Here is a 15,937-nt window from a genome sequence, read left to right on the forward strand (position 1 = left end):
GTAGTCGGCGCTGGGTGAGATTCAGTGTCACTCGCACAGTTATTTTTGGTGCAGGTAGACATGCGCAGCGATCGAGGTTTCCGAGTTCCCTTGTAAAGTTTATGTACGTTTTCTGAATATTTATAGGTAAAGAGTTTAGAGAACGACGATCGGTTGTGAGTAGATTATTGCTGGACCACTAATGGTTGCGGAGGTTAAATTAGTAAAGTTAACACCTATTTAATACTTTTTTTTGTAATAGTAGTTTATAATCACCTGTAACGGATCGAAATTCTTTTAAAATTTATCCGCCAATTATTTAGTCGGATATGCTTCTTTTTCTACCTATATGCATTAACAATAAGTCCGTGAATGTATTATTGTACACCATCGCGACGATCGGTCGGCGGAACATCGCAGTCGGCGGTGGCCGTCGCATCACGCGCCATCCGGTCGTTGACGGCCTGCTCCTGGTGCAACCGATAGCCGGCCGCTTTGCCCGCGGCCGCAGCCTTGACGAGCGCTTCCCGCTTCTTCCTCACCACTTCGCGCAATCGCGCGTTCATGTCGTCCAGCGCGACCTCGCCACCGTCGTCGCCGTTCCGCCGCAAATCGTCCGCGAACAGCCCGAGCTCGGCCGCCGCCCTCTCCGACGCGGCCGCCGCTAGATCGTTGTTGGCGACGAGCGCGTTCCGCGTCTCGGCCACCGCGTGCGCCGACAGTCGGGCCACAGCGTCGGCGAGACGCGCGCGCCGTTCGACCTTGGCCCACAGCAGCCGCACAAACGACTCGTCCCTGAGGGCCGCCGATCTCGTCCACGCCGTCAACTGGGCAGTGATTTCGGACGACCTCCGCCGGTAGTACTCTTCGCACATTGTGTTTGTGCAGCTTTTTTACTGTGTCGCCGCTGCGGTGCGCTTGGAAGCTGTACCGAAAGCTCTGGAGATGAGCGGCTGCCGGTGCAGCTCGGTATATGAGATCGGGGGCGTTATATTTGGATGAAAATATAAAGGTTTTTTTTTTTTTTTTTTTTATTAGCTTTTTGTAAATACAATTACACAAAAAAAAAATATAAAGCTTATATTGTGAAAATTGTTTTAACGATACAGTACGTCATATTTTGTTGACATATAACAACGATGTGCGGTTGTCGGAGCGACGGGACGGTAGTACCTATTTACGAGTCGTAAGTGTGGCCAGGTGTAGCGGAAGTGCGCTACGCGTAGCGCTTTTTTTATTGTTATTTATCGTAGCGGCCCTTTCCCGTGAAAAATAAAAACGTAGAGCTATTTCACTTCTTAACATCGAACATTTTTATTTTTATTCTTAGATGCAGTGCATTGGAATTTGTGATTTTTTTTTTTAATTTTGCGATGAGAAAAATTGATAATAAAGTGTATGATAACCATAGATGATATATAATATACTATCTATGTTTATAAACATTAAATTGGTAAATCACGGTTTAAGATAATATAAGGTTCCATGCATAATATGATAATTTACCAACATTTCCCGCATAAATTTAAATAATATTATAATTATTAGGTATTTTTTACAATAAATACAAACATTACAAATACAATTAATCATAGTTCCCAAATATTATAGATTGGCTGTATACTATTAAAATCTTTGGTGGTTTATTGGTACTGAAAATTGATAGTTCCTAAAATAACAATGTACTGTGTCACTGTGATATTTCCAATGGAAATCAATAGACAATTAGACAATATATTTAGCTGTATGTGTATCTGTCATCTGATCCATCTAATATGTCCAAAGTCCATTGCCATGTTCCCATATTCTATAGGTTACTATGAATATTCTTATGAGAACTACTCAATTCTATTTACACTGACTCAGCAAAAAATATTTTGGAAACTTAGAAATTTTATTAGTGTTTAATAATTAAAATATAATAAGTTTCGACATGGACAAATTTTTAAATCAATCAACTTCTTTGGTATGTTTATTTTTTTTACGTTTGTTTATTTATTTTTGATATGTTTTATATACATGTATTTTTAATGACAGGATTTTGAAAGACCTAGTTCTTCAAAACGTCATTGTGATGAAGAAGAAAACGATAAGTACAGAATTTACACCAAAATACAAAAGGCAATACAGAGGTGAATTAACAATGAATGAAAAATCCAAAAATGTACGAAAACAATTATTTTCTGATTCCTGGCTTGAGGATGATCGTTTTAAAGGCTGGTTAAGGGCGATTCCTGATCAACCATCTAAGGCTTCTTGTATAGCCTGCAACCTAATTTTTGGTACTAAAAAGTCTGATATAATAAGACATAGTGAATCACAAAGACATATCAGGTCAGTATCAAGTTTAAAGAATGTAACTAAATTAGAGTTTAGACCTGACTCTGAAATAGTTAAAATGCGTACCCAAGTACAAAAGACAGAACTTATGCTAGCTCATTTTGTAGCATGTCATAATTTGAGCTTCAGAAGTATTGATCACTTATCTCAATTGCCTAGTCTTATAATGAATGATTCAAAAATTTCCAAACAGATTTCTTTAAAGCGTACCAAATGTATTAAATTAATTAAAAATGTTCTTGCAAGTGTTGTTGTAGATAATATAGTGAAAGAAATAGAGAATAAAAAGTTTTCTGTATACCTTGATGAGACAACAGACATTGCCAATATTAAAGTTTTGGCAATATTGGTAAAATATATTTCAAACAATCAAATTCAAACACATTTGCTAGATTTGGTACCTGTTGATGCTAACCATGGAACTGCTAAGGGCCTCTACATGTTGTTTTCCAAGAGTTTAGACAAACTAAAACTAAGTACAGATAACATTATAGGATATTGTGCTGATAATGCATCCGTTATGATGGGTTCCAAAGAGTCCTTTAAAGTTCACTTATTAAATGATAATTCAAATATAATTGTAAATGGATGCATATGCCATTCTTTCCATTTGATAGCTTCTTCAGCAGCTTCTTGTATCCCAAGTAATATTGAAATTTTATTACAAAACATTTCTTCTTATTTTTCTCGAAGTCCAAAAAGACAATCTGTCTTGAAAGAATTGCAAAGGTATTTGAATGAATCTCAATTGAAAATACTAAGTCCAAGTCAAACCAGATGGTTGGCACTAGATAAATGTGTTGAAAGAGTATTAAACCAGTGGAGAATACTTAATGATTTATTTCGATTAGCCTATGTAGAAGAAAAGAATCCAGCTGCAAATGTCATATACCAGGAACTACAAAATCCATACACTAAAGCTTACTTATGTTTTTTGCATTTTATTCTTCCTGTTTTCAATACTTTTAACGCTTTATTTCAGTCTGAAAAACCTCTAGTATTTATTCTTTACGAGGAAAGTGTTAGATTTCTGCGTATAATGTGTTCAAAATTTTTAAAGGCAGAATGTTACAAAAATGATGAATTTGACAAGTTTAAAAATCCTTCAATGATACTTCCCAACAATGATATTGAAATTGGCCATGAAGCTAGAAAAATATTAACCAGTTGTAAAAACGATGCAAATTATAATAAATTTATGAACGTAATTATATTTTTTTACCAAAAAGTAGTTGAAGATAGTTTAAAACGTCTTCCAATACATACTCTGTATAAAGAATTTAGATTTGTTGATCCAAAAATTGTACTTACAAAGTCTAATATCACACTAGATTGCACCATAAAAACATTGAACTACCTAAATAAGAAAGAAGTTATTTTAAATGAATTAGGTCAGATAAAAAATTACTTTTCAGATTCTGAGAAAACTGAATTACCTACTGATGTATTACAGTTTTGGAATTACATATATGAGCTTAAAAACTTTAATGATTGTGGCATTTTTAAGAACATAGCTGAATTAGCATTGAATGTATTGTGTATTTGTGTTTGCCTCATAGTAATGCCAGTGTTGAGAGAATTTTCTCTATGATGGCAGATATAAAGACAAAAAAAAGAAACCAACTTAAACCAAGTACTGTTAAAGCTTTATTAAGAATAAAGTTAGATATGTCTAATAAAAACATGTGTTGCCTTACTACAACTATAACCGAGCAACATCTCAAAAAATTTAACCAACACATGTATAACGACGAAGATGAATCTGATGAAACTGACCATGGATCTGATACTAATTAAACACAAATAAATAATAATAATTGTTTTGTTCGTTTTTTTTATAACTTTTATACCAGAATTGATATGACGTAATTTGTGTTGAATTGATAATTGTTTGACTACTACTTATTTGTATTTGTATTTTAACATTTTAAATTTTATATTATAATAATGACGTGATTTTTACTAATTTATTTCTTTACATGTTACCTATAACTACGATAACAACAAATGATAAGTGATAACAGTGATAATAACCGTGGCGCTATCGTAGCGCTTTTTATTCTCATTAGTAGCGGAATTTGGTTTTTTAAATATGGTCACACTGTTTACGACTTACCGGGTGTAATCAACGTAATGACTAATAAGTACCTACCAATCGATAATGTAAAAAACCAAATAAAAATATTTATATTTATTAGATAAACTTAATTACATATTTTAATCTTCTTCGAAGAAGGCTCATTCTGAATCCATCTATAGAATTTTGGTATACTTTGTTATTTTACTTTTTCAAACGATTGCACGAATATTATTTTAATGAACAGTAATTATAAATAAAAAGGTCGCGAGAAAATGATTTATTCTTTCATTTTTGGATTTATTTATGTACCTACCAATGTATTAGTATTTACGTATAAAGTTATAAAGTGTTTACAAGAGAGATACAATGACAAATAATACTCGTAGAGTCGTAGAGTCGTAAATGTCAGTGTAACGTCTCAGCGTCATCTTAAAAAAAAATAATAAAATTATCTCGGTACTTAAAGTTCATTGTTATAATTTTTCACTGTTGACGCTCCTGATAAATTATCTGTACATATTACATATAAGTTCAATGCCACAAAACATGTTTTCCTCACAAATGCGTATAACTAACGATTTTTTGCTTTGAATGCATCTCCTTTGTAAATTGATTGTAACAAAAAATAATAATGCAAATGTATAAGTTTCAACCAATAAATTATTGAAATACTAAAACGATAAATAAAAATAATGTTTGTAGGTATATCAATGAAAAATTTACTTCCTATATGTTTACACAGAGTTTGGTTCAACTAGTGTTTCCCATCATGAGTTTAGCATACTAATGCAGTGATGTTGAGGTTTTATTTTAAGTTTCGGTTCCTGTACAGTTATACAAATTTGTATTTTGTATTAATCGTATTAACTTATATAGACCATAGAAATAGTTTTTAAATTTTCTCAAAACGTCGGAGGTGTGTGAAAAACTTAAGTTTGAAAATTCGAATCCACATTGATATTCGTCATTAGACTTAGGCTCATTCACTAAATAAATATAATTATCTTAACGATTTCATATTTTGGTAAATCGGAACAAATTATAGTTTCCATTTGTTTCTAAAAATCATACAGCGTTTTTTGGTTTCTGTAAGTAATAGTTTATAGTGGAACTAGCTAGTAACTACCGAAATTGGTAGCAAAAAACGAAATTTGTATGCTAGGTAACCTATAGGATGCTAGGTCTGGCTAAATATTAGAGCTCATGCCACAGTTGCTTTTTTTTTTTAATAATTACGAGGTACATTCGAAATACATGTTATTGTATAGAAGGAAGCGATCCCCGGTTTTAAACAATTTGATTTCACGTTAAGTGTCGTACGTAACGCGTATTGCACGGCGTTAAGTATATGCAATATAGGTACATTACTGCGTCGAAAAACTTAATCGAACAAAATCGAACAGGATCGGGCAATCAGGATCCGACATTCTTTCGTCGAAAATAAAAACACAGAACAGCTCATAAGGGTTTTTGAGTCTACTTTAACGTATATTATTATCTATATGTACATAATAGTTGTTAGAAAATCGTTCAAATGAAGAAAATCACAAGACCGTTAAATATATAACAGTTATTATTATAATACTGGCCACGTTATAATAATATGTTGATGCCTGAAATAGTGAAATGATCAATATTATAATATATATAATAATATATTATTATTACGATGATTATATCTTTGTCTGGATGATTCCCATCACCACCGGATTGTATATATTAATAAGCAATACGATCGTTAGATAAATACATACACGCACACAAATATGGTTCAATTAATATAATTATATTATTATTTATTAGTATAATAAAGTATAAATGTTACAAATATTGTAATCAAATGGGCGATGCTACTTCAATGCTTGATTTTTAGCAGTCGAAAATATTTCGTGTTTTATAATTTATTTCGTATATGAACTATGCACAAGCGCCAAGGGCCTCGTAAATTATATAGACACACAAAACATACACAATACATTATCAGTCATTACTCATTAGAGATTAATCGTATAAATTACGATGTTCTACATAAATACATAAATATACACATATATAATTACGAAGGCATGAGAAAAATTACCTTTAAATTCCTCATATCAGACATACAACGGTTAGAAAACAAAAACGTACACGGACAATAAAAAAAAAAATAATAATTGAATAATGATAATGATGATACTTGACCAGCGACATTAGATGTAATAAAACACTGTCGTCGAGTGGCGTGAGGGTACCCAATTAATATTGTATTATAAAATATCGTGTCACACTGCAGTACACAAACGAACATAAAATTTCACTTGAAAAATCGTATAGTATTGTAATAAGTTGTTAGTGAGTATTACTATGTGTCCATGTCGTACACCAGGGGTATTAATTAATTTTTTTTGAAAGGCTACATGAGGAATCTGGAAATTGTTCGCAGGCCATCAAAATTGCAGAGTCCAGACATCAATAAAAACCAATGAATCAAATGAGATACATTACAACTCTAGGACGTATATTATTGGTTTTTAATTTCTTTTTTTTTGTCTGTAGGCCGAATAAAATGTGTCCTCGGGCCGGCGCCATTTGGTGACCCCTGTTGTACATAAATCACATAAAATATATTATCGTCTTAGTTCAAGATTTTTGAGTTTGTAGTTTTCCTCGTAAAGTTTTCCATGCACGGAAACGACATTGTAACTACTGCAGGTTAGCCGCCACCTAGTGCTGTACCTATCGGCTGAGACATTTATAAGTAACTATGTACTAGTTTGTCTAATTGTCTATATACTTAGTTAAATGACAATAATATGTCAATATTATATCTAATAATATACGATGATATAATTGTTATGTTAGTTAAGCGATCATTATGACAATGATCACGAAAGTATGTGGACAATGAAATACGAGAACGGCAATAGGCACAGCATTGTTACCGCTCTGGTTAGAGATGAGTCCGGAGATGGAAAGTGGTTACCGGAACGGGAGGACGATGACTGAACGGGCAACGGCGGTCGCATCGACTGCAGTCGATTGACGTCGTATCGGTTACCACGACTGGGGTCGTAGTAGCCGTCGTCCTCCTCACCATCCTCACCATTCACATTCACCACCAGCAACAAGCCCTTGTCGACGAACGACTTTTGCACGCCAGCCAAAGGCCGATCAGCGCCGATAAGTACGACATCCGTATCGGCAGACAACACCGCCCGATCTGTCGCGCGGTGTTCGTCGCTGCCCGACACCCAATACGTGTTGTAGTGATCGCTGTCACTTACGGTGCTGCTGCCGCCATCGGCTGTCGTCATCTTTGTCTTCGTCGGGTCCAATTGGACGTTCACCAATTGCGGCCGGGGTCCTTCTTCCTGATCCTCTTGCTCCTCCGGCACCTTCACTCGGACGATTTTTTCGTCGTATCCGGTCGCGTTCACCTGTCCGGGTTCAGTAAGTAGTGTACGTTAGTATGATATAGTTATGTGAGATTATAAATTATACCCACAGTGAACGGGTAGTAAAGAGAGTATAGTTAAGTTCTAAATAGGTATAGTGAATATTTTTACGAATATATAGTAGCTACAAGTTACCCTGAATTTATATCGATAGATATTTTAAACACTTTTGTACATTTATTGGTGGAAAAGCCAGACGCTTATCATTTTAATTGTTATGATATTATTCATACATCTTACAATTTTTTTGAACAAATTAATGTATCCATTACCAATCTATATTAAATTAATTTAAAATACAGTTTACTTTTACCATATTTTGTTCATTTATTTATTTTAACCCAATCAAAAAATAATTTTTGGAGGACAGTAATGGTCATCTTCTCGCGGCGTCCTTTCAGGTAAATAGCATTCATAGAAGTAAAATTATAGTTAAAAGTCTCTGCTGAATGCAATTTACTGCATAGAAATTTGTACTTGAAATGTATTGGGTGCCTATTGTTCCCTTCGTTGATCCCAATTTAAGTTCGTCTATCTCTATTTATATATTATACCGGAGAACCGAACACAATATTAATTTTTTTTATATAAAAATTATTATAGAAAAAAAAGTGATAATATAAATACGATGTTCGTAGTTCTTTAAGAAAACAAGAATAGATACATATGCGAAACTAACAAAACAACTTAGTATGTACATTTTTTCTAGGAAAATAGTGATAAGTTATTAAAAAATTATTGAATAGAACATTAAAGTTAAATTGTTTTTTATTTTTATCAGGGTAGTATAATATTTAGTAGTTGATTTTTGAAAGGGTATCAGGAAAAAAATTATTTATTTTAGTAAATTATATGATAATGTAGGCAGTACCTAAATGGTTGGTCTGCACTTAAAAGAGGCTAAAACTTTCAAGTCATCAATAGTTATTATATTTTAATGTAAAATCTTGATTGAAAAATGTGGACACTATATGTTTAGATAATTAATTGTTTGTCCTTCATATTTCATAGGATTAAATCATGAAGTGCAAGACTATAGTGATTGATGCGAACTTTTTTAAGCTTAAAACTCCTCTCCCCTCCTCATAAAACTATTCTGGAATTTTTTCTTTCCTAAAATACTTACACGCAACTTGTATACTCCAGGAAGTAGTATTTTCCAGTATTCTCCGTGCACAGTCGTGTTGACGTAGTTTTCACGGTCCGTAAGGCTAACGGTCGCGTTTGGTATAGGTTTACCGGTTATTCGGTTGGTGACGATACCTTTAATGCCTCTTTGCGCTTGTTGCACCCATGTCAAAAGTGGCTGAAATACAATTCAAAAGGGCGATTCCTTGTAGTTATTATAAAGACATATTCTTCGTTTCTATTGCTTTCTAAACATATTTTTAGAAAATATTTGAAATAGATAATAAGAATAAATTTACTATTTTTTTTTTACTGAAAATGAACGATTTTTGGTATCATTGATTTTATTTATCATATATTGGATATTGGATATTGGATATTACATATAATTTTATCAATAGTAGTAATTTTCTAATAATTGTATGGAAAGTACCTTTAAATGGTCTTTCCAGTGAGATTCCAAAAATGAAGCCGGTGGGTACTTGCAACAAGACATTTCCAAAGTGATTTCCATACACCCGTGCCATACGTAATTGTAATCTTGCATGCTTCCTGTGAAAAAATTCGTGTAATTGTAATACTTTTTTCATACAATAGTGAGTTGATAGAATAATAACGTTTATGTGTAATATTAATATGATATATATAAAATAATATACAGCGTTATTTGTGGAGACGTGGAGTACCTATAATTTTAATGTCTTAGTTCTCGTAGCTTAATTTATAAGCTACAATTTAAATAATATCTAAAACATATCCCTAACTTACCTATTACTTGATACCAAGCAGCTCCATTTGTTATGCCGTCTTTGAATTTTAAGTTATATTCATCTTCACAACTTAGACCGTTATGCATGGTCGGGTGCAATTCGGCATATTGTTTCGCCAAAAACCGAAATACGTCATCGTCTGGTGTTAAACTCTCCATATTTTTGATATTATGGTTATAACTAGAATCTGTCATTGAAAAATAGTGAAAATAGGTAATTAATTAAAGGTACCTACTTCAACATCGAGGTGTTATGTTATTTACAATAAATGTGTTGCAATTTAATACAAACATAATATGACTTTTAGTTATATTATTTATTATATTAACTAAAACGATGTTATAATATGATGTTATGTTGACTTTCTGGAAAATGTTGAATTAGTAAATTATGGTTGATATTACAAATTGAAAGACGAAATACGAACTCATGTTTTATTATAGAGTTTAGACAACGTCTTAGATTTCACATGGTATCTTTAATATGATATACCTAATAATTAGTCAAACGGCGATATAATATTAATATTTTAAGTTATATAGTATATACTATACACAATAAGTATTTAAAAGTTGTTTGATAACGTAATGTAAGTCTTTATATTGTACACACGACGTTTGAGAACAGTTTATTATTATTGGTCATGATTTGTTTTTTAAAATGTTTTTAAGCGCTTTAACAATACTTTTTATGACGTGAGATTTAACATACATGACCACGTGCATATAATGTGCATTTAAACTTAAAGTGAATTTCATTTTGATATTTTTACCGTTTCGAAATATTTTGTAGAGCTCAAATACATCGGCAATTTGTAATGTTTCGTTTAATTTCTGCAGCTTTCCTGGTACTGTCATAATGAAATAAAAACGACAAAATCCATATAAAATATGCTATAACGCAATTACAATTTGTAAATATATACATTAATACGATATAGCATCACAATAAATGATGTCATACTACTCATACATAAACATTTAAGACTCAATATCAAACTTCGTAAAATTGTTAATATCATTGGATAATATTATTAAGTGTAAATACTAAATACGTATATCATCAAAAGTATTAAGCAGAAACTGAGCTAAGTAATATTAAACGTCATTAAAAAGACTTAGATATTTACAATATAAGAATTATTACTGATAAAGAAACAGCATATAGGTACCTTAAATGATAAACATATCGACCAATATAAATAGATGTACCCAACATATCATATTATTATGACATATATTGTTTTTATATAAATTCTTCGATAGTTTTATACAAACATCTGTATCAAAATTTAAAAGTGACCGATTACAAAATCTGAATTTGTGAAATTTTAACTATAAAATGTTTATTCCTTATTTTTATTTCCACGGTTATGATAATATATTATCAATGTAGTCGAAAATATCGATTGAAAATGACTTATAATTCCTAAAAAGGAATCAATTGTATTTTAAAATTATAGCACCTATTTTTGTACCCACTGGCCACTGCATTGAAATATTGAACTCTGTGAATCATGGTTATACAACATACGAACCTATTGATATTTTTTTGAAAATAATTTTTCACATACATGTAAGTGTTTTAACTTGATATTGAATAATATTTATTACAGATGATCGCCTTAAGAATTAAATATTTTATTGCACATATTTTAATATGTAGATTTTATATTTTACGTATACTCTCAGAATTAGTATATGATTTTCAACCATTCGAATAACATATAGGTAATGCAAGTAAATATAAATAATAACATGATAATATGTATTTAGCAGAGAAAAATTAGTATGATATAGTTACATTACACAGATGTATACACAAGATATCATTTGCGTGTAATATTGCTCACCCGAATCCAATGAACCATCGTAAGGAAAATTGGCCACCAAAGCACCACCATGTAAGCCTAGAGACATGATGAACGGTACAGATTTTAACCACCCCATCATTGCTTTAGTCTCGGGTTGCAGTGGCACTGTGTGTGGATTGAAAAAGTCCGGAAAATTTCGATTCAAATCAAAAGCGTTAGCGTTTTCTCTACATAAAAAATATGATAATATAGTCGTTACCTATTTACAAGATCAATGACTTGTTATGATTCGCCGTGTAAAAAAACAGAAACGATAATAATTAACAACAAAATTATTTTACCTAGAACCCGACCTCTGCATTCCATCGTTAGGGCAAGGCTGAGGCGAGGACCGTTCGAATCCGTCTGGATTCATGCTCGGCAGCAAGTGAATGACGGTAGTTCGCAACATATTATTAATCGCTTTGTTTTTCGAATTATTATCCAATAAGTACTGTAAATGTTGAACATAAATCCATTTTATACTTTAAATTTTTAAATATATAGGTAGATACACTATAATATGTATCGTGGGCACTTGACTCCTCGACTCCCAAGACCAGTAAAAGTAAATTTCGAAATTAAATTAAAATTTATGTTTTAAAAATGTTTTGTATTTAATAATTTAAATATTGCTATTCTAATGTAACAAAATTAATTCAACTGACATTAGTTGTCAATTCGTCTCCATCTCTACTTCTTCAGGTTGTATATGTTTTTTCTCTTCTCATTGCTTTATATACGTATTTTCACTAAATACAAATGTGAATTTTAAGAAAAAATCAGCGGTAATTACTTAAGTTACCTATTCTCAAACTTAAATTGGAGTACTTAAATCATTTTCGTTAAATTATTTGTTCCCCTGTTTTAATTTTAATTTTAATAACGATTATATATTCAAAATGAATGGTCTGTTTACTTAATCAAAAATGTGTTGTAATATAGGTAACTTTTATTATATTAGGCAGATCTCTAGATTTAATACTGATAGTATACAGTAAGCTGATAGACGATAAATCTCTATTTATGTCAATCCAGTCAATGTATAATCTATGGGTTTTATGCAATATGATGTATTATATAAATAATAGCATGACCACCACAATATTTATATTTAAAACTATGAATATATTATTCCATGCGTATGACTTACTTGAATCAGATGTAAAATGATTTCTCTTCCCACGGGCTCATTACCGTGTATGTTGCCAACGATTTTGACGTTTGGTACACCCAGTAGTTCGTTTGCAGTAGTCAACTTGACAGCCCACAGTTCACGTTCTTTATAGGGAGATACCAAAGAAAAATATGTACAATTATATGCAAATATACAATATTATATAATAGTAAAAATGTAAAATGGTTGTCTTCGTCTTACATCAAGTGCAGTATAACTAAATGGTAGTGGCATAAAAGCCGACCTTCGTAGGTACTTAAAATTGTTATTAGTTATTTTATTGTATACACAATTTCTGAATATTATGCTCAGAGCAGACAGACGAAATAATCGACAACTTATTTCTGTGTTTTCATCTAGTTCTTGTCTTAATAATAATAATAGGTTATAAAATATAGTTGACGCTTTATACGTACTTAAAACCGATTTGCCGATCGAATACAGCGACGAGATATTGGGAAACTCGTCGGTTATTTGCATCAAATAATTGGTCATCTCTTTATGGTTATGATATTTATCGAAGCCAATCCTAGAATACGACGCTGAAGACGCGACGAATACGATCGCCAGTACAATTGCGGAACACCGCAGAGCTTTGATGGTGCTCATAGTCGAAATCATGCTGATTGGTGTCGATCGAGGCGTTTTGGACTGACTTCGAAACGCTTTTACGAGTTTATTGATGTCGTGTAAGTCTTCGGAGATTATAATGTGGTTATGCCGAGGTAACGAAGCAATGCGGCTAGCAGAATAACCCTGAACAAAATAAACGCGAAATTTCGTATTATTTCAAACAGTCAAAACAATTTTGTTGGTTCAGAACCTACATATTACACACAGCCGATATGCAAGTTATCATTCCGAGCGTGTTCAACGTAAGATCATGAGTTTTTTTATGTACATTTTAATACAAATATTTTGCCCTCTTAAAATTTATGGCTTAGCTTCTTTTTTCTCAAAACATATTACATCTTAACATTTTAAAATTATGATATAATGAAAATATATAAAAATACATATTAGGTATATTTTAATATAAAATAAAATATTGTTTAAAAAAACTTGCGTTAGTAAAGATGTATATTCAAAAACAATATTAAGTCATGTTATAAATACAAACTTACATTATATTATTATTATATAATATACACAAATGAAAATATTTTAAACATTTTAATTTAATTTAAATTTGTCAATATACAGATGTGGTATAATCTGGACCTTAGCAATACAGATATAAGGAGGGGTCACTTGGTCCCAGTTAATTCCACCCCTCTTCGTAATATACTAATAAACCATGTATATATTCGCATTTATAATATGTATCATAATTTATAAAATATCTAGCAATAATAGTATGATTAATTTAATAATGCGGTGATGCAGGGTAAGTATTTTATTAATAATAAATAAATATACAAAATATTATGTTTGTATAATCACGTTATGTAATATGTACCTATATATTACTTATAAATTATAATATACGTACTAGTCGGCAGTCAATGTATTAGACGAATCGTATTATGCTATAGGCGCCTATGTATATTCTTCATAAGTATATTTGCGTATGCGAGAGGATTGCAGATCGATAACGAAACGTCGATTCGCTTTGGACGCGTTGCGAAACTCTGCGCATGTACTTATTGGTGCATTATAATTTAACCGACACAAGTGGCCGCGTAATCTCTTCACAGTGTAGGTGATAAATTACGATAAATACGACGACAAAAAAATCATCCAAAAACACGACCGTCGATCGACGCTGTACCTGACTATATTATATTGTATTATACATACATTTTAGGTACCTACCTACGCGACTACGCGAGAAATAACGTGCATACCATGTGGTGGGATGGCGCGAATTGCAGTGCTGCTGCGATCTTTATACTACGCAAGTCCCACGTAAAAAATGAATTTTAATGAAACCACCTCAAAGTCGTCGCTGTTATTGGCGAAAAGATTGACACGCACAATAAAAATCTGTCACTTCGGAGCAAATTATTTAACTCGACACGTCAGCCTCGTATCGATTTAGACCAGCACGCGCGACTAATAATACATGTAATAATATCAATAATAACATGTGTATCTAATTTTTATTATTACGCCATTGAAAACCGAAAAAACAAGATAATAAAAAAATCCTCGTATCGCGAGAATTCAACTTGCGATGTAATTTCGGAACGCCATTAATGTCACGTCGATTCCACGAGCGGTATATACATATTATGATGGGTTTTGTATCTTCAGGCCTTCAGCTGTGTGATATTAATATGTCCGTAGCTAATAAACCCCCTTCCAAAAAACCGAAAAACAAACTAAAAATAATATTATTTCAAACAATAATATTATATTATTGTCCTGATATATAAAGAGATTGTATTTTGTGTAAATACTAAATAACCCTTCACACGTGTGGAGTGTGCGATTGTCGAACGGTTGTTGGCCGGAAAAGGATATTATTATGATATTATGTAATATCAGTAGTCATATTATTAAACTACGAACAATTGACCGATTACAACGCGTCAACTGAATATTTCAAGATAAAAACGTATTTTTAATTTGTAGATGGTATATAATACGTATATATAAATGGTAAAAATAAATGTCTATGTCATAACGTAATTGGTTCTTTTTAAAATAGATATTTCAATGTTTCATAATAAAATGTTTGGTCAACTCATTGTACTTGACACTTTGTAAATATTAAAAATATAAAAGATCTGCGTACACAGATTTAAATTTGGTTAATATATTATTTACTAATTATTGTTCATTTGTAATAGTTCAATATATATATTGTTATTTATAGTTTAATAATATATTTTATAGCGTGTAGCCAATATTATAAAAAAAAATTCTGAGAAATTTGGTATGTACCCACCTATTTCAAAATAAAGGTCAAAATATCAATAATCTTTGAAATTTTGAAAACAATTAAATCTGCCAAATGCTCAAATCTGCTTTATTGTTAGAAATAATGGAAAATTTGCAGTTAAACTTTGTATTTAATTTCACAATACTTCACAAAGCAAATTTTTATAGCGCCTAGAATATTCTATACAATCACAAAAAAACGACAACATTAAAATGCAAGAAGTAACATAATAAGTCTATGTAATATTTATATTGTTTATAGAATATCTTTTCAAACCGTTAATCGTA

At 31.6% G+C, this 15,937-nt stretch overlaps 2 protein-coding genes across 6 annotated transcripts; both read right to left on the reverse strand.

Moving 5' to 3' along the window:
- Window positions 1-94: 94 nt before the first annotated feature.
- On the reverse strand, window positions 95-1,381 carry LOC111031454. The gene is made up of 2 exons (XM_022311393.1): window positions 325-1,381; window positions 95-255 (listed from the first exon to the last, which is right to left on the reverse strand). The coding sequence occupies exon 1, from the start codon at window positions 852-854 to the stop codon at window positions 357-359; it is 498 nt and encodes a 165-aa protein (XP_022167085.1). The 5' UTR covers window positions 855-1,381; the 3' UTR covers window positions 95-255; window positions 325-356.
- Window positions 1,382-5,860: 4,479 nt separating this feature from the next.
- Window positions 5,861-14,964, reverse strand: LOC111031452 (carboxypeptidase D-like). Of its 5 annotated transcripts, none has more exons than XM_022311391.1 (11): window positions 14,256-14,956; window positions 13,180-13,519; window positions 12,740-12,867; window positions 11,889-12,040; window positions 11,587-11,774; window positions 10,507-10,584; window positions 9,733-9,921; window positions 9,398-9,516; window positions 8,963-9,142; window positions 7,666-7,818; window positions 5,861-6,012 (listed from the first exon to the last, which is right to left on the reverse strand). In XM_022311391.1, the coding sequence occupies exons 2-11, from the start codon at window positions 13,382-13,384 to the stop codon at window positions 5,944-5,946; spliced, it is 1,461 nt and encodes a 486-aa protein (XP_022167083.1). In that variant the 5' UTR covers window positions 13,385-13,519; window positions 14,256-14,956; the 3' UTR covers window positions 5,861-5,943. The 5 variants fall into 5 exon arrangements, with proteins under 5 accessions (XP_022167083.1, XP_022167082.1, XP_022167081.1 ...); XM_022311388.1 differs by lacking the exon at window positions 5,861-6,012 and adding an exon at window positions 13,591-13,734 and having other exon boundaries at window positions 7,267-7,818; window positions 14,256-14,964; XM_022311387.1 differs by lacking the exon at window positions 5,861-6,012 and having other exon boundaries at window positions 7,267-7,818; window positions 14,256-14,964.
- Window positions 14,965-15,937: the final 973 nt, after the last annotated feature.

This window comes from Myzus persicae, unplaced genomic scaffold (assembly GCF_001856785.1).
Source record: "Myzus persicae strain clone G006 unplaced genomic scaffold, MPER_G0061.0, whole genome shotgun sequence".
Lineage (NCBI taxonomy): Eukaryota > Metazoa > Arthropoda > Insecta > Hemiptera > Aphididae > Myzus > Myzus persicae.

What these genes read in the sequence shown, in the direction of transcription:
- LOC111031454 (XM_022311393.1), bottom strand. Translation starts at nt 854, where the DNA reads ATGTGCGAAGAGTACTACCGGCGGAGGTCGTCCGAAATCACTGCCCAG.
- LOC111031452 (XM_022311389.1), bottom strand. Translation starts at nt 13,384, where the DNA reads ATGATTTCGACTATGAGCACCATCAAAGCTCTGCGGTGTTCCGCAATT. An exon ending in ATGCAGAGGTCGGGTTCTAG is followed by an intron (nt 11,775 to 11,888) that starts GTAAAATAATTT and finishes TTTTTTATGTAG; the next exon opens with AGAAAACGCTAACGCTTTTG. An exon ending in TGCTTGGTATCAAGTAATAG is followed by an intron (nt 9,517 to 9,732) that starts GTAAGTTAGGGA and finishes ATTTTTTCACAG; the next exon opens with GAAGCATGCAAGATTACAAT.